The sequence below is a fragment of the Schistocerca gregaria genome, chromosome 4, assembly GCF_023897955.1.
Source record: "Schistocerca gregaria isolate iqSchGreg1 chromosome 4, iqSchGreg1.2, whole genome shotgun sequence".
NCBI classification, from domain to species: domain Eukaryota; kingdom Metazoa; phylum Arthropoda; class Insecta; order Orthoptera; family Acrididae; genus Schistocerca; species Schistocerca gregaria.
The window spans coordinates 259,538,589-259,564,665 of NC_064923.1; the positions used below are offsets into that span (position 1 = coordinate 259,538,589).

The window sequence follows — 26,077 nt, forward strand, 5'->3', positions numbered from 1 at the left end:
AGAAAATGCGGGTAATTTAAATCTCTGCCACCGCATATACTTTTACTCGCTGACTTCAGTCTCATAGAGGAAGACCAAAATTAGTATCATTATCTTTTGAAACATTATACTGCCAAGCCGGGAATGTTTCTACGCGCTAGTAAGTCGCCGTTTTTAGCACGCAGATTAAATAAGAATAAAAAAAAAATCTTATATCCTGATGAGTATTACAGAAAAGGACTGACCCTTTTATTACTACTAATGTAGCTGAATATTTTGTTATAGTATAGTATTTTTAATGGTTTCATTGAAGACTCTGAGCTGACGCATAACTTTCGATTTGACACCCAGATAATTGTATACGTTGTCCGGTTCCAATTGCGGCTCGTTGATATCGTAGTCATAGGTCAGAACAATTTTTCAATGTGTGAAGTGCATAATTTTATAATTTTGAACGTTTAAAGTAAGTTGCCATTCTTTGCGTCGCTTCTAAGTCTTATCAAGATCTGACTGTATACCTGTGCACCTTTTTTCAGACGATACTCCATTATAGATAACTTCGTCATCTGCAAAAAGTTGGAGGTTACTATTAATATTGACCGCAGATTCATTAAGATGCAGTGAAAAGCTAAAAATTATGTGTGTTATTAGTTCGAATACGCGAGAGATTTCCGAAAGTGACACAACTCTTGCTTTTTCTTGAACATTCGGTATAAATGTATGATTGGGGCTAAAAATTCAGCGGTGTATTACAAAATGACGCCATCGGCTTAATAACAAGAAAATTATGTGTGAAATACGCGTCCACAGTTGAAGTTCCCTATATCAGCTAGCCTTGAGGGATGTGTAAGCTCTCAGTTATTCATATTTTCTACGTTATTCGCTTTCGTAATTTCCTCCTGATTCATGCAATTAACTTCAACGACGTTGATACAATGTCTAGAGAGTTGCTTTCGAATAACAAGCTGATATCAAAATGGGATATTAATAACTACTTAAACGACGTCGAAGTGGTGGGCGCTTGTGCAGACGGACCGTTGTATGAACGTTACGAGCGAGAGACCCAGGTCAAACGATTCTAATTGATTCCAACGATGTCTAAGAGATAGATAGGTTCCGCGTTTGACTAATGAGAGCTAATAGTGCGTATGTGACTACAATCTCTAGATCTCCTTTCTATAATGACATATGGTGAATAAATTTTTAAATGAAAATTTACTTTGTTGTTCGAGGAAGTAATATAGCAACTACGAAGAACGTTGATCGTCACATCATGTTTGTTGTCTCTTACCTACATCTGCTACATATACATCCATACTCCACAAACCACTGTGAAGTGCATGGCAGAGGGTACATTCTATTGCGCCATTAATTAAGACTTCTTCCGGTTCCATTCACGTATGGAGCGCAAGGGAAATACTGTTTAACTGCCTCAGTGCCAACTGCGATTAATCTGTTCTTGAGAAATTGCTAAATGCAGAAGATTTTGAACACAAGTTACAGCATTCTGTACTGAAATGAAATAAAATGTCGTGTGGCGAAGGCCTCCCGTCAAGTATACAAGTATCCTGGTGCAGGTTTTTTTAGGTGACGCCACTGCGGCGACTTGAGTGTCGATAAGGACGAAATGATGATGAAGACGACACAACATCCAGCTTCCGAGCGGAGAAAATCTCCGACCCAGACGGGAATCGAACCCGGGCCCGTTAGCTAGAGCACAGTGCCGCGTTGACCAGTCAGCTATCGAGTGGGACATTGTGTACTGTGTACAGTAGAGAAAAAGGTCGGACACGATTATTTGCCTTTTTATGACAATGCTCCCTGCCATAAAGCAGCAGCTGTGAAATAATGGATTGTGGATAGTAATATTGCTGAAATGCATTGACCTATCTAGAGTTCCGTCCTGGACCCAACGGAACGTTCTTGGGATGAGTTGGAACAGGGTTCAACATCACTAACTTCTTTGGTTTAAGCTCTTGAGAGAGAATGGGCTACCATTCCTACGTAGATATTCAGACACCTTATTGAAAGTGTTCCCAGCAGAGTTCAAGCCGAATGAAGGCGAAAGATGGACACACCTCGAAGAGAACGGTCTATTGACACACAGTCAACACGGGTTTAGAAAATATCGTTCTTGTGAAACACGACGAGTTCTTTAGACACACGAAGTTCTGAGTGCTATTGACAAGGGTTTTGAAACTGATTCCATGTTTCTAGATTTCCAGAAGGCTTTTGACACTGTACCACACAAGTTGCTTGTAGTTCGTCTGAGTTATGTGACTGGATTCTTGATATCCTGTCAGAGAGGCCACATTTTGTAGTAATTGAAGGAAAGTCATCGAGTGATGTCTGGCATGCCACAAGGTAGTGTTATATGCCATCTGCTGTTCCTTGTCTATATAAACGATTTAGGAGACAATCTGAACAGCCGTCTTAGGTTGTTTGCGGATGATGCCGTCGTTTATCGTCTAGTAAACTCATCAGACGTTCAAAACAAATTGAAAAAAAAAAGATTTAGAAAAGACATCTGAATGATGTGAATATTGGCAATTAACCATAAATAATGACAAGTGTGAGGCCATCCATATGAGTGCTAAAAGGAATCTGGTTAACTTCGGTTACATGATAAATTAGTCTAATCTAAAGACGGTAAATTCAGCTAAATACCTAGGAATTACAATTATGAGCAATTTAATTTGGAAGGAACAGATAGAAAATGTTGTGGAGAATGCTAACCAAAGACTGCGTTTTACTGGCAGGACACTTACAAAATGTAACAGATCTGCTAAAGAGATTGCCTACACTACGCTTGTACGTCCTCTTTTGGATTACTGTTGCGCTGTCTTGGATCCTTACCAGATAGGATCAACGGAGTACATAGAGAAAGTTCAAAGAAGAGCAGTACGTTTAGTATTATCGTGAAATATGGGAGAGAGTGTCACTGATATTATACAGAATTTGGGTTGGACACTATTAAAACAAAGGCGTTTTTCGGCGGAATCTTCTCACGAAATTTCAGTAACCAACTTTCTCCTCCGAATCCGAAAATTGTTGACGCCGATCAAAATAGGGAGAAACTATCACCATAATAAAATAAGGGAAATCAGAGCTCGTACGGAAAGATATAGGTGCTCGTTTTTACCGCTCGCTGTTCAAGATTTGAATAATAGAGAACGTGGTTCGATGAACCGTCTGTCAGTCACTTCAGTGTGATTTGGAGATTAGCAATGTGTGATTTGCAGATTAGCCATGTACATGGAGATGTATATGCAGTACAACTCCTATTAAATGTCAACTAATAGGTGTAGAGTTACTTTGGATTCGCTTATGTAACATACTCTGCACAAACAGGTCGGCACGTGAATTCGGAAGTGGAGGCGTTAGCAAATGAGTATACATTGCAACTTCCGGAATGAATTTCTCGAATGATCGCTGAACATCCTTAACACTACCTCCACTGGTGTTCGAAAACTTCACGTGTTTTGGTACACTGTTATTCGAGAACGAGAAATTTTATACAATGAACAGTGACAGGAACGCCTTCTCTTAGGAGATGTTACTCCACTTGTCTGAAATTTTGCATTTTTGCTGACGTGCCACTTCGTTGATTTTTTAGCTGCTGATTGCTCGCACGATCTCCATATTGACAAGACGAAGAGTTATAATACAATCTCTTTGGTGACAGGGCACCGCGCTGCAACGATTTTCACTCAACAGCGACTCAAAAATCTTTTGTGGAAAGAACGACGCGTCCAAGTGATCAAAATTACATGACTTTCACTGGTGTGGGCAGATTACGATGGCAAGTCCGTAGTGCTAATGATGGTGATGGGAGAATGTCATGACGAATACTGTGTCAGTGTATAATATGGCTGGATAGTACCAAACTGGCTGCATTATTCAAAGTAACCAATCAACGTCGGCATCACTACAAACAGATCACCATGCTCTCATTTAATTCGAGATTTAGTGTTTCCCGCCTGGTGATCAAGTACTAGAGCGATCAAGTACTAGAGGAGCAAGTACTAGGCGTCGCTACATTCCTTCCCCAGCCAATCAAATAGCAATGACGAAAATTTCTTGGAGTGCTGGCAGTATACGGACAATCATGAAACTGCGCTGGTAATCTGCTCTACAAAGGCGACTTGCAAAACGCTATGAGCACGTAAAACACGTGTTCGTCGCTTTGAAATCTTATCTTGACGAGCAATATGTTTGGAAGCTAAATGTACGTAAATATTCCTTGGATGGACGCGTATGGTCTATCACAGTGCGAAAATCAGTGGAATCCATTTGCATATCGTCTGTGCAAGTAATACAGAAAGTTTAATGCCACCAACAAAATCATTTCTTTGCTGAGGTTTGGTGTCGCGTTGGGACCGAGTCAGTCATAACAACAATTTCTTGTGGCTCAGTAGCCCAGTGTAAATCTTTCTGTTGGACCCCACTTCGGCGACTTGCATGTCTCGAACCTGCCCCATTTTTCCAACCAGGGAAAGGGGATCTACAGTTTAATGTGGAAAACGAACCACGTGCCCTCTCTGACGACGCCTCGAAGTGTTGAGAGGTGAAGGATAGGTTAAAACGGAGACAGGAAAACCCGTTGTACGACCGAGACTCGAACTCGCAACCTCTCGGCTGCTGGCACGGTCTTTGCCTCTAGACTATCAGGGGCCAGGATACGAGCCTGTGGAAGACGGAAGACTGTCGTACATGGACTACAATGTTAGGAAGAGCTGGCTGCGTCATCGTTGAAGAAACCGTTTTGAACATAACTGTGGTTGAGTCACGGAGATTAGAAAATCTTGACTCAGATGGTCAGATCTAGACTTGCTTCTTCGGAAAAGGTATTCAATATCTTTGCACTACGTCCCCTCACGCTGTTCTCTTACAAAAGATCCGTTTACAAATATTCGATAAAAGGGCTTGCCTTAGGAATATTCAACGCGTATTACTCTCTGTGTTGCGAACAAGATCTAAGCCAGTATGGAGCTTCGCGAATCACGGAGTGCTATAAAGAGCTTGTGAATAATTTTATTATAACTATCGTAAATTCGTCAGTTTTGCTAAGAATCACGTATCCAGTAAAAAGACGTCTATCCACACAGTTCAGATTAAGAGAAGGTATTGGCAGTTCCATTAAAGAAGAAAACCTAGCTTCGATAGAGGAATTTCGCTAAACGTTTATTTTGGCATGGGTATTTTCTGTGGGAACTATATATATGTTAATTTATAAAGAAAACTCGTTTCTCTTGGTGCGATATTAGTATCTGGTTTCTCAGACGCGTTTAGCCTTGTACATGAAAGGCATCTGCGGAGGATTATCTGGAATAACACCCAGTTCTAGACCTATGATTAATTACCGATATGTAAAACTGCGTAGCACTTCAGAACATCCAGTGCATTTGAGTTTCACATAACAGACGAAACACATCTGGAGTCCTCATTTGGCAGATACTGCAGCAAAAATGGCTCTGAGCACCTTGGGGCTTAACTTCTGAGGTCATCAGTCCCCTAGAACTTAGAACAACTTAAACCTAACTAACCTAAAGACATCACACACATCCACGCCCGAGGCAGGATTCGAAACTGCGGCCGTAGCGGTCGCACGGTTCCAGACTGTAGCGCCTAGAACCGCTCTTCCACTACGGCCGGCATACTGCAGTAAGAGATTCTTTGTATCTAAACGAAAGTGTATTTAAAACTTGGAAACCTCAGTATGGTTTCATCAGCATTTGATCCTGACTCCTTCTCGAAAGAATTCTTCAGTATTAGTCATAGCGCGACGGTATTGGCCGTGACCATCGTACACTATGTGATCAAAAGTATCCGGACACCTGGCTGAAAATGACTTATAAGTTCGTGGCGCCCTCCATCGGTAATGCCGGAATTCAATATGGTGTTGGCCCACCCTTAACCTTGATTACAGCTACCACTCTTGCAGTTATATGTTCAATAGGTGCTAGGTTTCTTGGGGAATGGTAGCCCATTCTTCACGGAGTGCTGCACTGAGGAGAGGTATCGATGTCGGTCGGTGTAACCAGGCGTTCCAAAACATCCGAAAGATGTTCTATAGGATTAAGGTCAGGACTCTGTGCAGGCCAGTCCATTACAGGGATGTTATTATCGTGTAACCACTCCACCACAGGAGCTTGATGGTGTTGAAAGATGCAATCGCCATACCCGAATAGCTCTTCAATAGTGGGAAGCAAGAAGGTGCTTAAAACATCAATGTAGGCCTGTGCTGAGATAGTGCCACGCAAAACAACAAGGGGTGCAAGCCCCCTCCATGAAAAACACGACCACACCAAACACCACCGCCTCCGAATTTTACTGTTGGCCCTACACACGCTGGCAGATGTCGTTCAGCGGGCACTTGCCATACCCTTACACTGCCATCGGATCGCCACTTTGTGTACCGTGATTCGTCACTCTGCAGAATGTTTTTCCACTGTTCAATTGTCGAATGTTTACGCTCCTTTCACCAAGCGACGAATCATTTTGCATTTACCCGCTTATGAGCAGCCTCCCGCCTAACTTTCATAGTACTTGCAGTGGATCCTGATACAAAGCTGTGAGGACGGGGCGTGAGTCGTGCTTGGATAGCTCAGTTGGTAGAGCACTTGCCGCGAAAGGCAAAGGTCCCGAGTTCAAGTTTCGGTCAGGCACACAATTTTAATCTGCCAGGAAGTTTCATATCAGCGCACACTCCGCTGCAGAGTGAAAATCTCATTCTGGATCCCGATGCAGTTTGGAATTCCTGTGTGATGGTTTGGATAGATATCTGTCTATTACACATTACGACCCTCTTCAACTGTTGGCGGTCTGTCAGTCAACAGACGAGGTCGGCCTATACGCTTTTGTGCTGTACGTGTCCCTTCACGTTTCCACTTCACTATCACATCGGAAACAGTGGGTCTAGGGACGTACAGAAGTGTGGAAATCTCGAGTACAGACGTACGACACAAATGACACCCAATCACCTGAAGTCCGTCAGTTCCGCGGAGCGCCCCATTCTGCTCTCTTACGATGTATAATGACTACTGAGGTCGTGATATGGAGTACCTAGCAGTAGGCGACAGCACAATGCACCTAATATGAAAAACGTATGTTTTTGGGGGTGTCCGGATACTTTTGATGACATAGTGTATTTTACACTAGAATGATAAATACCCGACTTGGTAGCTACTTAAAGACGTTCGACGACTAGAAGACACGAGGAATCTAAAAGTCGTTGTCAGTAACATTCTATCAAAACTTGTAATATTCATTTACAAGCCTTTACTTTAGTAGCAAATTACTTGTATATCAAAATTTTACTATCTCACACAGTTTATATCAGGCACAATATTATGCACATCCATCTAACAGCTTATTTCTCTGGCTGTCGCATGGAAAATAGCAGATGTTCATAGTACCGAAGGTTTCCTAAGGGAGAAGAGCTGAAAAATACGCTACATGCTTGTCTAAGAGGATCGATATTGTAAGAGAGATGCTCAACATTGTAGAAGGACTTACTTTTAAAATATCAAGGTAATAGCGACAGTGAAGAAAAATTACAGGATCTGCTGAATGGAATGAACAGTCTAATGAATACAAAATGAAGACTGGGAGTAAATCGAGGAAAGACGAAAAAAATGGAATTTGCAGAAATACCAGTGGGAAACTTAAAATCAGGACTGGTGATCACGAAGTAGATGAAGTTAAGGAATTCTGCTACCTGGACAGCTAAATAACCCATGATGGCCGGAACAAAGAGGACATAACAAGCAGACTAGCACCGGCAGAAAGGGCATTCCAATCCAAGAGAAGTTTGCTGGTATCAAACAGAGAGATTAATTTGAGGAACAAATGTCTGACAACGTTAATTTGGACCACAACATTTTATGGTAGTGAAAGATGAACTGTGGGAAACCCGTAAAAGAATAGAATCGAGGCAATTGAGATGTGGTGCTTTAGAAGAGTGTTCAAAATTATATGGATTGATAAGGTAAGGAATGAAGAAGAAAGGAGCATATGGAAAACACTGAAAAGAAAAAGCGACAGAATGATAGTATATCTGTTAACACGTCTGGGAATGACTTCCGCAGGCCACTGTGACCGAGCGGTTCTAGGTGCTTCAGTCTGGAACCGCGCTGCTGCTACGGTCGCATGCCTCGGGCATGGATGTATGTGAAGTCCTTAGGTTAGTTAGGTTTAAGTAATTCTAAGTCTAGGGTTCTGATGACTTCAGATGTTGTCCCATAGTGCTTAGAGCCATTTGAACCATTTTGAATGACTTCCATGGTACTTGGGGCAGACGTAGAGGGTAAAAACTGTAGAGGAAAACAGAGATTGGATTACATCCAGAAAATAATTGAGGGCGTGGGTTGCAAGTGCTACTCCAAGATGAAGAGGTTGACACTGGAGAGGAATTCGTAAACGAGACGAAAATGTAACGCAGGGGACATGTAGGTAGTATTCTACAAAAATCCTGCTGGTAATGCAATAAGAAATGATACATCGCCGTTGAATTCATATTAATGACCAAGCCGCCTCGAATAGAATAGCACGTGGTCTCTTCACTATACTGATTAAACGTGGCCGAAATCAAATCTTCAGCTGTTGGCACTTTCCCTGCAAAGTGGATTATCCGAACGTTGCAGCGCGTACTGCCGCAACTGTAATGCGAAGTTCACCAGAGGCGATTCAGAGACTGACGGGGTCACACTGCGGAAGGCTAGCTGGGAGAGGGGGAAGCAGCGGGCGGAGGGGGTAGGCTGTTATCGGCGAAGTCAGCGGAGCGGTGCGTGTGGGTCACCGAGGAAGTACCGGGGGCCCTCGCGCTGTATAAAAGCGCCGCCGCCGCAGCGGACAGCATGCACACCGACTGCAGCATCTGCTACTGTTCGCACTACGCACTCGACTTACGCGCTGACAGGTCAGTCCCCGCTGCTGTTGCTGCTGGCTAAGCTTCGTGACATTCTGGTCCACGTACTGGGCACTTATTGCTCGAGCGTAGTTTTTCTTTCCGCGTGGCTAATGTACGTTTTCTTCTTTTTTCAGCAGCATAGAATGTCACTTTTTTCAACACCTTGGAATTTCTCTTGAGGACTATGTGCAGTAGAGCAATGTTACCTAGTTCAGGGCCACTCCCAGATTTAGTTATGTATTAGTAACGTGGGAGGTCACTGTATTTGTGCATGAATTGCCAAAGTGAACTATAATTATTTGATGGGATCACTAAACTGCTGCTACTTGCTACTCCTATCTCTGTTGTTTCCAGTAGTCCATCGTTTTCCCGTGTCTTCTTCTCCTGTTTCTGGTCAACACTTCGTCGCCTTTTCATAGCTTAACCTTTCTTCCACACTCGTTCTTCCTTATTTTTTATTTTTTTCTTTCTGGAAAGCTTTTACACTTCGTATTTTAGTATTAAAAAAAGTTTCTGTTATTTCTGACGATACTGTTTCTTTCTAGTTCCTTTCCTATTCTGTAATCAACGCTGTCGCTGACATCTTTTTCCAAAAGTGCAGGAATATTAATTTCGTTAAGCTGTTCTCCTTCATTGTGTAGAGGTGCGCAAAGCAGATTAACCTTCGCTTTGCCAGTGTTTCGAATATTTTCTGTAAATCTCCTCGTTACTTCTCATCATCCAAACATCTGTAGTTTGTATTGCACCAATTACTTTTTTAATAAGCCACCATTCAAATATCTCTATCCCTACGAGCTTATTGGTTGTTCTTACACTTTCAAATGCATATAAAAATTTTAGGTTTGTAATATTTATGTTATTATTTATTGCTTAACTCATTTTTACATTGTTCTGACCTAATGATGATGACATAAAAATAAGTTTTCAGTGGTTTAACTGTGTACTCCCAGAACCCGACGAAATATTCTGCATGTATTCAATACAACTGTACTTTTGCAGCTACCCTCAGAGTGAAGGATGCATTTTTATACCCTGTAGACCGTTCACAGTTCGTTTTGGGATAAGACTGGTGTCCAGTTTAGCAGTGGAACGATGTCCACTTAGTTCTTTTGCCACATGCCTTTTATCTCATCTGCCGGATAGAGTTGGGCATCTTCTGACTGCATTATGGGGAAAACATCTTGTTCAGCTTTGAAGATCATTTTTATGTCAGATCAACTGATTGTGATCGCCTTATCAGATGTTGTACTTTGGTTCCAGTTAGTACTGTAATTTTCTAAAACAGTAAGAGGATCATGTCTGTAGCATGCGGGAAAGCCTTTCGTTAAGTACTATTTCTGTCTCATTATTTTGGTGACTCATCCTGCCTTAACAAATATTCCGTGGTTGCCAGGGATTTACAACCAAATGTAATGTGTGGTATGGTCTCTCCTGAGTCCCACACTTCACGCAGTTATCATCTATTCCTTGCTCCTGCAACAAGATTTCTGGCAGTTTCTCGTCATTGCAGCTTGATCCTGTACAGCGGTCAGAAATCACTATTTCTGATTGCAGAACTTCGTGCGTCAACCAGTTTTTGGACGCTTACAATCGACTTAATGCTGGCTGTGGCCGTTCTTATATTCTTCTTTCTTCGATTTCAACCGTCTATGGACCACACGGCGTCCTCATGAATTTGTCATCTTTACTTATTCTATCCTTCCAGTATTTCTTCATTCTTCCACTGTCTTCTTTTCTTATTTCATCTGTCTATTGAATGAAGCGCTTTCTGACCGTTTCCTAAAAAGCATTGGACTTCCTAATCTTGTTCCAAAAAGTTGGCCTGTCTAGAATTTCTGCTTTCGTAACGTTAATTTTTTTCCGATTTCTCTTCCAATTTTCAGAACCAACTGACTTGCGTTTTGCGGTTTTTGTCAAATATTTCTTTAATCAGTCTTTCCCGGCTCATTGGAACCAAGAGACAGTAACATGAAATTCTCCTTTTCCTGAGAGCAGCACATAGTTTTTCAGTCTCCATGTAGACCTCTACATTACTTCTTCTCATCCATGGCCCATGTGCTCCCAACTTTTCTTGGGCCAAGTATTTTAGGCAGTAAATTCCTTTACTTTATCACCAGCTCTTCAATTTCTCCAATTGGTGGGAATTAAACATTACGCTGCAAAAGGCACTCTGGTTTTATGAGAGCGTTGTACGGTTTTGGTTTTTTGCTAAGAGTGATATTTATAATAACTTTTCTTCGCTGCTGGTGATGTAGTGTTGTTAACATAAGCACTCGCGTCGGAGGCCTGGCGCCATAGTCCTTTGAAACCCAAATTTCGCTGCACTGTCGTAACAGATACGGTCGTCGAAAATTCCACATTGATCGTTGCTTGTCTGTTAGCACTGACAATTCTACGCGAACGTCACTGCTCTCGGTCGTTAAGTGAGGCATGTCGGCCACAGCGTTATCTGTGGTGAGAGGCAATTTTGGTATTCTCGGCACGCTCTTGACAGAAATAGAATGTCCCATTCCTTAAGCTCCAACTACCATTCCACGTTCAGAGTTTGTTAATTCCCGTCTTGAGGCCATAATCAAGTCCAAAACCTTTTCACAGTAATCACTTGTGTACAAATGACAGCTGCGCCAATGCACTGCCTTTTTATACCTTGCGTACACGACACTAACGCCGTTTGTATACGTGCATATCGCTTTGCGCCTCAGTGTAGGCGCGCAGGGCTAGCAGAGGAGCGTCCACTGAAACGTTTGCATGTGGTTCTAGCAGGATGAAGCTGGTAGCGGCTACTGTACTCCTGATGGCGTCGGCGACGCTGGCAGCTCCGGCCACTCCGCGGTTTGACCACCGGCCTGTCCTGCCCAGCGTGTGCCAAACCATGAAGCCTCTCCACGGCAACGCGGAGCCCAGCACAGACCCTTCGCCCTACACCATCACGGCGGCGCCGACATCTGTCAACGGTGGAGACATCGTCAAAGGTAAGACGCAGCAGCTCACTAAGAAGTTGGTGTCGTGACACTCCTACACTACATTTTACTGTGTGTGCTCTACGAGCACAAAGACAAAATTTATCACCCTGACAGAGAAAGACTTAAAATATGCGCTCGTGTTCAACGTGGTTCCTATTTCAGGTAAATGCAATCTGCCCATTTTCTTCCTCTAACACACTCCGTGTCTGTAACCGAGTTCGGGATTGATTAATTTATCCGTCATTCTCGTGGTGAACCTCCGTGACTGTGGATTGAATTACCTGTTACTTACAGAAATATAGTAACCAAACATTCATTTCTATACAGTGCTACAGAAAAAATGAAATGATCGTGTGGCATTGATGATCGGGAGTCCCCACCTGAGGACGTATGGCCGCATGTCTTTCCAGTTGACGCAATATTGGGCGTCTTGCTTGTCGATGATAACATAACACTCGGCTTCCGAGTACAGGAATCTCCGACCCGGCCGGGAATCGAACTTGAGCCGTTTGCAATGTTCAGATTCGCTGACCAATCAGCTAAGAAAGCAGACCCAGTGCTACTGATCAGTTCATATGGGCTGTAGAAGACAACTTCGTGAAAACTGCAAGACACACCGAAAAATGACAAATATAAGAGGAGAGCATTTTTCCAAGTTTCGGTTTGTAATACGCCTCCTGGCACAGTTGCACAGGCGGCAGGCGAGTCAGAACATATAGACAAATAATCCTCCCCTTATTGTCGTAACGAATTAGCTTGCTCCTACAGGTAGGCAGGCCAGTGAATAGCTCTCTCACCTTTCCTGGCATTTCGTTTCAGCGACTTACATGAATTTCACTCAAACGCTGACGTTTACCGCGTTACCAATGGTGCCCAAACTGAACACCTATAGAAAGCATTAAAAACATGGAGAGATGCTTTATCTAGCGATATGTTCCTACTTTCTGTATGGCTTTCAGTTTTCACGCAAATGTCCTTTCAAACGCTGGAGATACTTATGAATATACCCACATAACTTAATTTATGCCAATAAACGTTTTGTGATTTCACCTGTCTTGAATTGGTGCAATACGATTATTATCATAATTGTGTCTACTATATGACTAACATTGCGGAAGGCGTTTACAAAACTACGTCCCCTTTGTGTATTCCATTTTCCAAGTCGTACATTTATAATACAGAATGAAGTGCTTCTAACTGCAAATTTGATATAAATATACATATGAAGTAGGAACTTTGGTAAAGGAAAGTGCAGCATTCTTCAAAATGCACTCGACATAAACATAATACACATAAAAATAATGAAGACCGAACATAGACGAAATCCCGAAATGTTTCTTGCCATCATTAAATTTATATAAAAAGTGGGTGGTTTCTCTGTCGTTTGAAGCAATTCTCGAAGGTATGCAAAATACCCATTTGCAACCACCAAAATCCCTTTATTCGACTGAAAACCTTTTCCAGCCCCAAAATATTTTAAACATTAGAACAGGGGGGAGTCGGAGCTTATTGAGCGAATAAAATATGTAGAATTGGCTGAACATGTAGGCTCATTTGTGTTGGAACCCTTGAGGTAAGTACAATTCACTTAATACATCAACACTGAAGTTGTGCTTTAGGTATTCACCATTTCCTCGTGCTTTAGACTGTGTTTATATCGCCTCTGTCATAAACCACGTTTTGAATGTTGGATACCTTGAGGCACTATAAGCTTTTATGACGGTGCATATGTGTAACACATGCGACTCTATTGTGAATGGAACGACTGTGTAGGTTCTGCTGAAGCTACAATTGTTTCTAATCTGACAAAGCCGAAAATGTTAAGCGCTTACATGATAACACGTTACGTCAGTTGATATTACGTTTAGCATTTTAGTTTATTTATCGTCACGTTTACTTAATGAGTTATCACGCCGGTCCAAGATTTCAGTAATGTTGTTATTCTGTAGCAAAATGACTTGTTTGTTTTCAAATTTTCTTACACACACTAGAATTTCTGCCATTGTTGAAATTACCTAATTGTCAGTAACCAAATGTATAGGAGTTAGACAAAATTATGGAAACACCAAAAACGGAACACATTACCACGCGTAGGGCGGTGTAGGAAACCTGTTGGCATTCAGAAGAGCTTCCACTAATCTCTGGATGGATAATGACGAGTCCTGTGTGCTTTTCAAGGAAATATTAAACCATTCTTCCTGCAAAATAGTGGTAAGTTCTTGTAATTGATGGAGATGAATAGCAATCAGGCACCCTCCTGTACGAAGTAGGCCAAAACGGCTCAATAATATTGATATATGGTGACCGTGGTGGCCAGAGGAGATACGACAATTCATCCTCGAGCTCACAAAACCAGTCCTCAATGATGCAGGCTGTGTCAGGAGGGGCCGTGTCATCTTGGAGCACAGCATCACCGTTGGATTCTGCCATAGGATGGGCCCGGTCAAAAGAAATAGTCATATAATCCTTGGCAGTATGCGACCTTGCAAAGTAACAATAGGTACCGTGGAATACCACGATATGGCTGTCCAAATCTGTCCAAATCTTCGATACGTTGCCTCTTGAAACACCAAACACTTTCGTTACCTCTTTACGGAAGCACCATACGAACACCAGCAATTTCCCCACGTTCGAATTAATTTAGCTGCGACAAAATGTAGTCACAATTACACAGAACACTATTCTCACCACGAATGACACTTGCAACGTATTGAAGCCCTTTACAGAAGTACCATTCGTCGTCAGTTCAACAGCGCATCTGGTTTCATGTTTAAACATGCATTTCTGCCGATGTTTCCTTGCTTTTGTCCAACCCCCGTACGGATTCGGACGTTATTAGGAGATACTTTGTCACATTGAACCCATTTAACAACCAAACTGCAGTGACTGCAGTTAATGCCCGATCGAAGTGACGAAGTGCTGAGACACTGGACCCCATTCGGAAGGACAGCGGTTCAAGCCCCGTCTGACCATCCAGATTTAGATTCACAAGGTTTTCTGTAAATGGCACGTGCTCCGCCTCTAATGACCTCGTAGCCTACCCGACGCCAACCCCCTTTTTTTTTGCGTTTGTGCTTGGCTCTTTTGCCACTCGACACAACATCCTTATTCTTTAAGTGATCTGCGCTGCCCGGCATATTTTTTTTGTTACCTTTGGTTACCGTCAATATTTTCCTTGCAGTGCACATATCGGGCGTCGATGAGTTCTTAGGCGTCTACCTGCAGGCTCGTCGAGGAGAGGAGCCGGTGGGCGAGTTCGTGCTGCCCAGCGGCGAAACTAAGGAAATCGCCCTGACCGACTGCCCGCCCGGACACAAGGTGAGTATTACCTTTCTGGACCGAGGCAGGTGGATACACACAAGTGATTTATTCACGCGTCGAGAAACAAACGACCTACAGATAATGTTGAAATGAATGGTAAAGTTATGTAACATTTTTCACGCAGTCCAATATTCACGGACCTATCGGTATTTTTCTTTTACCATACCCATAAACTAGAAGTTGGAGGAATACGAAAGTAACTAATCCACACGTAAAGTGATCACATTATTAAGATTCGTGGAGGTGTATCATCCAAATGTAGCATATTGGTCGCAATAGCACGAAAAATTTCAGTTGCAGCCGAATCAAAAGAGGACCCTAACTTTGGAAACAATGTACCGGTACTTACTCTGGACTTGGTTAGCAGAACAACTGGGCGAGTGCCGCCGAGCACGTGTAACATAATTTGTCTCGCAGTCATCCTTACGGACACTTGTTCCAACAACTGCTGCCTGTTTCCACTACAAGAAGTTTCTGACAATTATTCTTGTATAAAATAACTGTGATGTGAGTTACTGGCTAAACGAATGGCAAATTGCAAAAATCTGTAAATTATCTTTTCTTTCTGCAGGCGACATAACCGTACGATTGAAAAGTCACCCTATGCATTGTGTTATACAGTTCCTCTTACAGGCTTGGAGGGGCTGTAGAGTGGACTTAGCAGATAAAGTTTTCATTCGGAACCCATGTAAGGATATGTACCGTCAAGATGTAAAATAGATTGGCAAATCAGATCACTTTTTCATATCTACCGCTTCACGATACGCACAGCGGCGATAATGTGCCATGACATGGCCAATATTTCGAGTAGTCGTCGCCGGGTTCTGTAATATAACAATGTATAATATCATAAAATAGACAAAAGAAATTCCTGGTGGGACGCTTAAACAATCTATTTTTTTAATTTGTGGTTGTGGAGGGTTGATTTCCCTCCCCCCTACCCCCGTTACATGTATGGTGATGGGTGTAAGAACCAGAAGGCACAAATTGATATGCTTCTAGAGAGCCGGATGCATCTAGATTAAGAAGTATCAGAGAGTAAGGGTGCATCTGTAACAGGAAATATCCCAGAATGGGGATGCTTGCAGTCTAAACTTTAATGAAACGGCATGAGAAATGTCATACTGGATGACTTGATGGTATGTGTTATGCTATACGACATGACATCGTGTTTCATGTTACTTTACTTGACACGAAGCACTATATTACATGCATTGGGTACCAATGCCAACAAGCAAAAATGCGCGAATTTGTTACGACGTTTTGAATGTCTTCGAAGCTGCTGGATAAATCAAAAAGCTAATTCCCTTTTTTTACATCCCTAAGTCTGCCGAGGACATATTCGCTTTTTTTGTGCTATAATAGGAGCATTTTTCATTCTGGGGTGTTATACTTCATTAGAATGTGCAGAAGTAAAAATACTTGCAAAGGCTGCTCAAACGACGATCTCGTATATCACAGACACAATAACGGTACAAAGTGCCAGACACTGGATGTGGAAATTGGTATTGCGCATTCTTTCACGTTACATTAGGATCATTCACTAGACTGAACACCGACTTGGTAACATCTTGTGTTCGTAGGTACCCTACACTCTTGGCACAATACTCTTCCCAACTATCTTATTTTTGATGTGCTCATTCGAAAATAGGTTTGTCTTATTATAACTGATTGCAAATGGCCTTTAAAAATTGCCCACAGTTGTTCTGTTTGTTACTGAAGAAGTTTGTCTGCAGTTGAGGGAAAGAGCATAGAGCCTTCAAAAATGTTTCATTAATACATATTGCTCCATAGCTTTTTTTCAGTTTAGGGATCTGAAAACTTCTCGTGAACTGCAGACGATAGTTTTCTCCTATGTGTCTCCTCTTTCAGGTCTGAACTTCTATCCATCGTCATGGAGTGTACGCAACTGTAGCCCTGTTGTGTATTGTTAATACTGGTACACTCTTCAGCTTGCTAACACTGATTGAATATATGCTTTCTTTCTCAAGAGTTGTTAGAAAAGATTTTGTTGAAACAGCTTTCTCGAAACCCCAGACAAAAGGGCAATCCGTACGTATTGTTCCTTTCTGTACTGTGGTCCTTGCTCCATAAATGGTCCGTTGTGCTGAATACACTTCGCACGTGTACTAAACACTGTAAAACTTCACCTGACAAATAGCGTGCGCCGCTGTGTAACTCTTTGCTTTTGTTGTTTCAGAACGCCTACTCGTACATCTCGTACACCACGCCACTTAGCACGCTGGATATCGACTGGAAGGCACCAAACGACGGCGGTGAAATCGTTTTCACGTAAGTTTTCCGGTAGATTTAGTTGCCGACTGGGAACATCACTTGCTTTGCTGTTACTACATATCCGCTTGACAGTTTGGAAGAGAATGTGGTTAGTCGGGTAATCCTGGTCTTATAATGTTTATCTTACTCTAATGATTCATGAAGATATATGATATACAGATATTAACTGCAATTTCAAGTTAATGAAGAAAATTTACGAGCATTGTGACGATACAGAATTTTTCGAGAGCAGCTGCAGTGGCCGGAATGTTTAACATCTTTAAATGGAAGGACATATTTAAATCACGGGTTATCAGCGGAATTCGGGGAATGGATATGTCTTTGCCTGCTGCGTAACCCGTGATGATGGTGGCCTCTGTTACGTTTGGCAACAGTTTCTTCACAGCCAGCCTTGTTCCACTGCGTGTGTAACAACGGTAAATAATCAATACATACAAGTTTTCTGTCAGATTCTCGAATTTCCGCTCGTCCAGTGATCTAGTGACGTCTGATGATCTGTCTGAAAGACGAGAATTTCCACTGTAATTTAATCTCCGATAGGGATTACAGTCAGTTGGTCACGATACGTGTCGTTTGTTAGGCATGTAATTTTCGTTTATTTTCTTCATTGTTTCATATGAGTGTAAAAGTTGGAAGAAAATCGATCAGGAGTTTTGGAGTAAATCATACGCCCAAATGTTCATTAGGAGATCGTTTAGAAATATGATGTAAATCAGCCAAGAATTTTTCGTCACAATCTTCCAGTTTATATCTTACATACATATATGTTTCAAGTTAGATTATGAAATCATATATAGACAGTGATCTTTCTCTTGTCTTGAAGGTAAAATGTGTCAAGATCGGAATAAAACTGTATATTTACATGAATTACAAACAAACAGAAACTTTCTTTATATGTATAGATGCCTGGATTCTCTCGTTGATTGTTATACGTAGTAAACAAGCCTGGCTTATGATGAAGCAGCGTCTACACATCCGGGTTCTGTATGACTGTTACAATCGTTAATTCACTGGTCGTTAAACGCTTTCATAGACGGGAGCGCAGAACGTAAGCCGATCTGCTGTGGTGACTAGTGAACTGTGAATAATGCTCATCTGGTTACATTGTTACTCGCGGCGGCTTCCGGAACCACGCACGAGACAGTGCTGTACTGTTGTCTCGTTTCAGCTCCATACGAGAAGCAAGTGAGGTGCGACATGATTTATTGCGGTTCACACTTTTTTATAGTACAGATGACAAGTGTTGAACTAGCCGTAAATAAGATTCATAAGTTTACGAGGACGGAAATGTACTTGGCTTGAGAAGAAATTCAATTTTGTAGTTCGACATTTTTTCCTCTAAGCAGTGACGTCACTGGACTATGTCACCCAAGCTACACTTTTCTTAATGAAAGCGGCTGAGGCCTCCCTACCTGTAATGCTACAATTTAAATGTGATGGACAAGGACGTGGAGTGAATGTAACCACTGACTAACTGTAATGTTGCCACTTCTTAATTGTCTAAAACCCCTCCCTCCCTCCCCCAAAATCTTGAAACGACAACCACTGTGCAACTTAACAGTAAAACTAATGACAGGCCCTGATTTGCTTTCCGGCTTGCAGGAAAAGTTAAACGTTCACGTTAGTCTGCTTGGTAGTGTCGAATAAATACGATGCACGACCATTCAAAATGAAATATATCTTACGCGTAGCGGCTTGTTCTCAAAGAGGTAGAATCAAGCTTTTCATATTCTAGTACTTTTTAGTTTCTTCATTCTACTTTTTAATAGTGCAAGACATGCTACTCAGCAAAATAACAGGAATTCCGATTTCTTTCCACACTCTTTGATTTTTATTCTTTGATCATGGGAGTAAAGGGCCAGAGAATGACGAATAAGCGCAGATATGCTTTCGCGCAGTGTTAAGTTTTGATGTACGTCTAAGAAGAGAGAGTAGTGCTGCTGTGGATACATTACTTTACTCAGACCCAACTTTCAGTGTCTTGCCAATATTTTAGAGTAGTATAGTAATTATGCGGATGATCTTGACGTTATCTTCCTTCTGTTACAGGGCCACATTCGTGAAGAGCTACTCCGAATTCTGGGTCGGTATCACGTCACCGAAGATCACCGTCACGGTACGTATGCAACCAGCCTCGAGCCTCGGCGGTAACAGCCTGTTGATCGCAATTTCTAAATGTAGGAGTTAAGTGCCATGTCTACAACCATGGTTTTACCTGATGGGCCAAAGCAGGGTGGTTCCTGTAGTTTCTCTTTCGTTTTTCATCTCACTTCAGGCTCCACGCTACATAAGAATTTGTAATATTTAGCGCTGTTACCATCAGCTATTCCGTATCCATTTGCCACATACTTGCCTGCCCCAAAACCTTTAGCGTTTTGCCAAGTAAGAGGGTTAAGTGCATGGCCGATGTAGTGTTTGTTGGCTGCGTTGATGTCTGTTGGTGGACCCGAACATTATTACGAAAGTGATAATTCCGCCACACCATCTTACTGTTCAGAGTTAAAGTTTCTGAGGCTAACTGTAAAATGTTCACAAGCCTAAATCCGCGTCTACTTAAAGTTAATATCATGCAGGTAACTATCATAAAATTTTACAAGTGCGATTCTCTTTATAGTTCATCCATGAAACCAACTGTCGAAACTGTTCAAAGTTTTCAGGACTCCTGCACAAATTTTTACACAGGGCCACGAAACTTTTACCTAAAAAATTCAACTCACTAGAAAAACAAATGATTCACTGCTCATTCAGCCAGCCGCCCTTCCTTGTATAAAAATGGTTCAAACGGGTCTATGCACTATGGGAATTAACATCTGAGGTCATCAGTCCCCTACACTTAGAACTACTTAAACGTAACCAACCTAAGGACATCACACACATCCATGCCCGAGACAGGATTCGAACCTGAGACCGTAGCAGCAGTGCTATTCCGGACTGAAGCGGCTAGAAACGCTCGACCACAGCAGCCAGTGTGTTTGTGTAACACTCCAAGGAATTTGTCCCCAGAAAATGTTGCCGCCGCCCTTAAACAGACGAGATCTGTTGTTGCAAAATTCTCAGATTTACATTTAACTTATTCCATTAGAAACATTACATGTGAAATAAGACGAATTTCTCCAGCCTTCCCGTGGTGTCATTAGATTTTTTTCTTACTGGTTACATTTTTTTCAGTGAGATAGTATTATCTGTTATTACTTATTATTAAACATAATGAAAGTTGGACAACTACAGATAGCTATGGCAGTCTACTCATTCATACTGCGGCTATGTTTAAAAATTTGATAATTTGTTTCCCAGCATCAGAAGAGAACAAGTCTAACTGCACGTTACAGACAGTCTCAGATACTTGTTATCTGCAGCCGGTGAAAACAGAGCATTTGATAACACAGGGTGAAAAATAAAAACGATATGTAGAAACTTCGAAGGGTTATAAACAGTACATAGAGGAACAAATGGAGGACGGAAACCCTAGTCTGGTCACCATGCTATTGCTTCGAAAATGTCATCGAAAGACATTACAATTCCTCGGAGTTGTAGGGATCAGTACGTGTCGGTAGGTCGCCGTTTAGTAGGACAAGCAAGCTTGTAGACTCACTCACTGCAGGTGAAATCCTCCAAATGAGTATCATATCATTCAGGACGTTAATGGCCTTAAATATGTCCACAGTTATCACAAAGGCACTGTAGTGACTTCTAAGTGCGGAGGCGTCAACGTTCAAATTTATGAAGGAACTCACTGACGTCTGCAACTTCGTCGAAGTATTACGCCGTTGATGACAACTCTTGAGATGAGTTCACGTTCTCAGTTTGTTCCTCAAGGTACTCACCAAACTCCTCCAAGTTTGTTAGCATCGTTTTGTTGTACTGTGTAAAATCATTTCCGTTCAGAGCTGTTCGTCCCAAAAGTTCTGGAGCCACACCTGACGTCCTCGTCATTCACTATTCTTGCACTCATCATGGACAGCTGCGTTTAATACTCACATATCATAACTTACAATAAGACTCATGAGCTGTTGTAATGCTCTAGCTTAACTTTTTTTTTTTGTTTCTTTACAGAAACTCACCTCAACCGACAACGCTGTTGCCGCTTAACAACAGAAAACACGTCGTCCCAACAACGAACATCTCCAGTATAAATTTCATAACATAACAAAATCGTCGCACAATCATTTTCTCGTACTGTACTGCTAGAAATTGTACAGTAATCGCTTCTCGGAGGTGTCAGCTAGGTGATATCAGAGAATCGTTTCAGCACGAGAGACTTGTTCAGCTTTTTGTAGCAAATACGAGTGAGCTTCAGAAGAGACCAAGGGAACTTAGCTAGCTAAAGCGGCGCGCTTCCGTCACCATCTTGTCCATGACATGGCACCCAGACTGCTCTGTACATGGATTTGCTGACTGCATAAGAATGAATATTGAAATCTGCATGAGATTGATCACCACAAATTTTGTATTAAAGACTTGAACTGAAATATATTATCTATATAAAATAAAATTTCTTTTTTACTTGCCCTTATTCCTGTTCTCCTATGTTGATTACGTTACTCTTAACTTCCAAGCCATATTTCTCAGTTGCTATTACGGAAAATGACCGATAGAGCACAAAGTACTGTGTGGGTGAATCCGATGTTTCCTGAAAATCCAATGAAGTACAGATAATTCTGAAAGGAACTGAAAAGTTCTGTACCGGTTTTCACACTAATAAATATGTATCACTACTTTTCCGTAGCTACCGAAAAACAAGCCAAAAGAAGATAAAACTAAATGATTGTTATTCAGATTTCATGGAACTGCTTCATCTAAGCACAGCACATTCGTCGCAAAATACACGAAGAGTTTCGGCAGTGAACCAAGCAAAAGACGATCATAACTTTGGAAACGCTGTACTTCCTCTGGATTTGGGTGGTAGCGCTACTTGGCTTCTATCGACAAACAACTATGACAGTTTTGGTTGCACGTATCATTCGTGTACTGCTAACATGAACCAGGAAGTTGTTCCAACCGCCACGCAGCAGCTGCCTGACCGATCCCAGGCGGTGTCCATAGTTCGTCCAGATAAACAAACATTTTGACCATAATCTGTATCACCAAGCTGCTAAGGCAGTACACGGAAGGCTGTAGCCGTTGCCAATTCAAAGACTTCCAAGGGAAAAGGGTTTAGAGAGTTTCAAATAATTATTGACCGAATTTACAAATTTTAAACGCTGCCATAGTCTGCTTATTAAAGGGTATAATACTACAGTAAAAGTTTAACTTAATATAACGAGTATTATCGTTAGAAACTGTATATAGCTTGAATCTGCGTAACTCAGTGTGAAAATTACCCAGACTGTATTCATACAGGAATGAAGAATGAGGGCGACTTTCAACAAACTTTCCCATAATTTTCGAAACTTTTCCTCGCTATCACCTCACACAAGACAATAAAAAGGTTTATCTCTTATTAAATTTCCAGTTTTCATGCAGTAAAACTTCAGGATCAGGCATAATGTTTTAATTTATTAGTTATTTAATAGTAACACTGTTCACAACTCTTTTTTATATGGTATCCAATTTGGAACTGAAATTATGTCATCATGCGACAAACAATTCAGATATGAGGTCATAAACACTGAGATGCATAAAAAACCAACTTTCTTAAAACGGAACTGTTTTATACGAGGGCTAGTCGGAAAGAAACTAAATATCTATGTTAAATATATCTGTTTTATTCGAAATTTGGTAATTGACCTTTTGTTATTCAGACGAACTTTGTGTCATAATTCAATACCGCTAGCTATAATAGTTTCAGAGATATAAAAAAACCATTAAAAAGTACTTAACCGACACATAAGAAAGTAAATTCAGATAGGAACAATAAGAGTTTGTAATTCTTTTGTTATTTGAAAATAGTAATAGCACTCTCATTGTGTTGATTTATTTTATAAAGATTTTCAATTCTAAACTTTCGATAATTTTTCTTTCGTACTGAAAATAACAGTTTAAAAGGTAATATTTATATTTTGTGCTAGGGTGAGAGTAAATGAGAGTGAATGTGTATGTGGGAAATACATCGAATTTCAATTCTATATTGTATTATAAGAGTTGGGGAACATGAAAGGGAAGCAGTGGTTGGGAAGGGAGTGAGACAGGGTTGTAGACTCTCCCCAATGCTATTCAATCTGTATATTGAGCAAGCAGTAAAGGAAACAAAAGAAAAGTTCGGAGTAGGTATTAAAATCCATGGAGAAGAAATAAAAACGTTGAGGTTCGCGGATGACATTGTAATTCTGTGAGAGACAGCAAAGAACTTGGAAGAGCAGTTGAACGAAATGGACAGTGTCGTGAAAGAAGGGTATAAGATGAACATCAACAAAGCAAAACGAGGATAATGGAATGCAGTCGAATTAAGTCGGGTGATGCTGAAGGAATTAGATTAGGAAATGAGATACTTAAAGTAGTAAATTAGTTTTTGCTATTTGGGGAGCAAAATAACTGATGATGGTCGAAGTAGAGAGGATATAAAATGTAGACTGACAATGGCAAGAAAAGCGTTTCTGAAGAAGAGAAATTTGTTAACATCGAGTATAGATTTAAGTGTCAGGAAGTCATTTCTGAAAGTATTTGTATGGATTGTAGCCATGTATGGAAGTGAAACATGGACGATAAATAGTTTAGACAAGAAGAGAATAGAAGCTTTCGAAATGTGGTGCTACAGAAGAATGCTGAAGATTAGATGGGTGGATCACATAACTAATGAGGAGGTACTGAATAGAATTGGAATAAGAGGTGTTTGTGGCACAACTTGACTGGACGAAGACATCGGTTCGTATGACATGTTCTGAGGCATCAAGGGATCACCAATTTGGTACTGGAGGGCAGCGTGGAGGGTAAAAATCGTAGAGGGAGACGAAGAGATGAATACGCTAAGCAGATTCAGAAGGATGTAGGCAGCAGCAGGTACTGGGAGATGAAGAAGCTTGCACAGGATAGAGTAGCATGGAGAGCTGCATCAAACCAGTCTCAGGACTGAAGACCACAACAACAACAATTGTATTACACCTTACGTAACTAACAAGTGTTACGCCACCAGGGTGTCGTGAAAACTGTAATTCCCCCTAACTGGCGGATGACATATGTCTACGAGTGTTCGCTTTTGTAATAAGGCAGCCAGAAAAGCAATAAGAGGATAATCAGTTCTAAAATATATTTCAAGCATAGTTTTCTCTTAGTTTTCGTTTGGTTTCGTTTGGTGGAACATTTTGTAATATTTGCAGCATGAAATGACGTAAATGCATCTGCGAATGTTGATTGTAACAGTTTAAGGGCGAATATGATTTTGAAAGATTGATCTGATTAAGCTGTTCGTTTTGATCAACCAATCAGAGTAAAGTCAAGTGCATTGGAATGAGTTATATGCCCTGAAAGCAACGGCATTCAGAAGTCGTGGACTAGCTGCCGGAAGAGAAGGTAATGTTAGACGTGTCCTAAAAAGTTATTTGTAAAAAGAAGAAGTGACTGTTTATCGGTTTATATCGCCATGCAAGCAGATGCACTTGCGGACAGTTCTGTGAAGTTTGGGAGATTCTGGAGTGTTTGTTGTAGAGAAAACCCCTTGTGAAACTATCGGCCTTTGTGAAGAGTTCTGCTTGGCGTGTACAGTATGCATTTACAGAACATTTTTTGGCGAGCATCTTCCTTTGAAGAATCCACTGAAAAGGACCGTATGTGCAACTCATTTCGTAGCAGAGTATTGACTGTATTAATCTCAGATTTACAAGGTAGAAGAGTGCTGTGAGGAAAGTTACATTGTATTAGAAAATAAAATCAAAGAAGGAAAAGATGTGCGTGTTAAGTTTCGTATGCAAGCTGCTAGAAGGATTACTAACGTTGAAACTAATATCCAGCAATGTAGTACTAGTACGAATGAGCAACTGTGTAACCATGAAAGGCTAACAAAAGTTAAACAGAATGGTAAAAACAATAACGTTTGTGTAGTGTCTAATGGTGTTGTGGAATCATCAGAAATTGCCTTGCTATGCATCGTCAATTTCTGAAATTTGATCCAAATAAGAAAGTGCATCCGAAAGAATTCTGGAGTTACTTTGAAGACGTTTTACCTAAAGTGTGGAGTGACAAACAAAAGATTGGATTAATAACCTCGAATCTAATGGGTGAAGCTAGAATATGGGATAATTTAGCTTCAGAAAAATACGATAGACTAGTAGAATTAAAACAGGCTTTTTTCTAAGAATACTGGGGAAAGAGGAAGCAGATGGAGTAGCTGAATAAGTTTTGCTCTGGGGAGAGGTATGACCCAAAGAAAGGTAGCATTAAAAGATTTGTGCAAAAGTGGGTTACAACTTTGTCGTACTTGAACTCTAAAGTAGAAACAGAGCTGACAATTATGGGAATAGAAAACAAGTTGCGATTATATTGGTAAAATAAGATCATTTCTGCGCTCAGGGATGACGTTGACCGGTTTGTCCAATATTTAGAAAGGGTAGGAAACATTCTGAAAGAGGAGGGAAGTAACAGAAGAGAATGTAGACCTCCCGCTAGACCCACTGACAATAGAACGGAAGCCAATGTGAATAGAATAGAATAGACGTACAAAGAGGCAATGGTTACT

General features: G+C 41.2%; 2 protein-coding genes across 2 annotated transcripts in view; one reads left to right on the forward strand and one right to left on the reverse strand.

Annotated features, from left to right (window-relative positions):
* LOC126365758 (probable G-protein coupled receptor 139) overlaps positions 1 to 26,077 on the reverse strand; it is a 1,098,473-nt gene that overhangs the window by 142,493 nt on the left and 929,903 nt on the right. The gene's annotated exons all lie outside the window — the stretch shown is intronic.
* Positions 8,796 to 21,961, forward strand: LOC126365759 (putative defense protein). Its single transcript, XM_050008258.1, has 6 exons — positions 8,796 to 8,899; positions 11,654 to 11,862; positions 15,035 to 15,171; positions 17,375 to 17,466; positions 19,519 to 19,585; positions 21,523 to 21,961. Exons 1-6 carry the CDS (start codon positions 8,838 to 8,840, stop codon positions 21,556 to 21,558), a joined length of 603 nt encoding a protein of 200 aa, XP_049864215.1. The 5' UTR covers positions 8,796 to 8,837; the 3' UTR covers positions 21,559 to 21,961.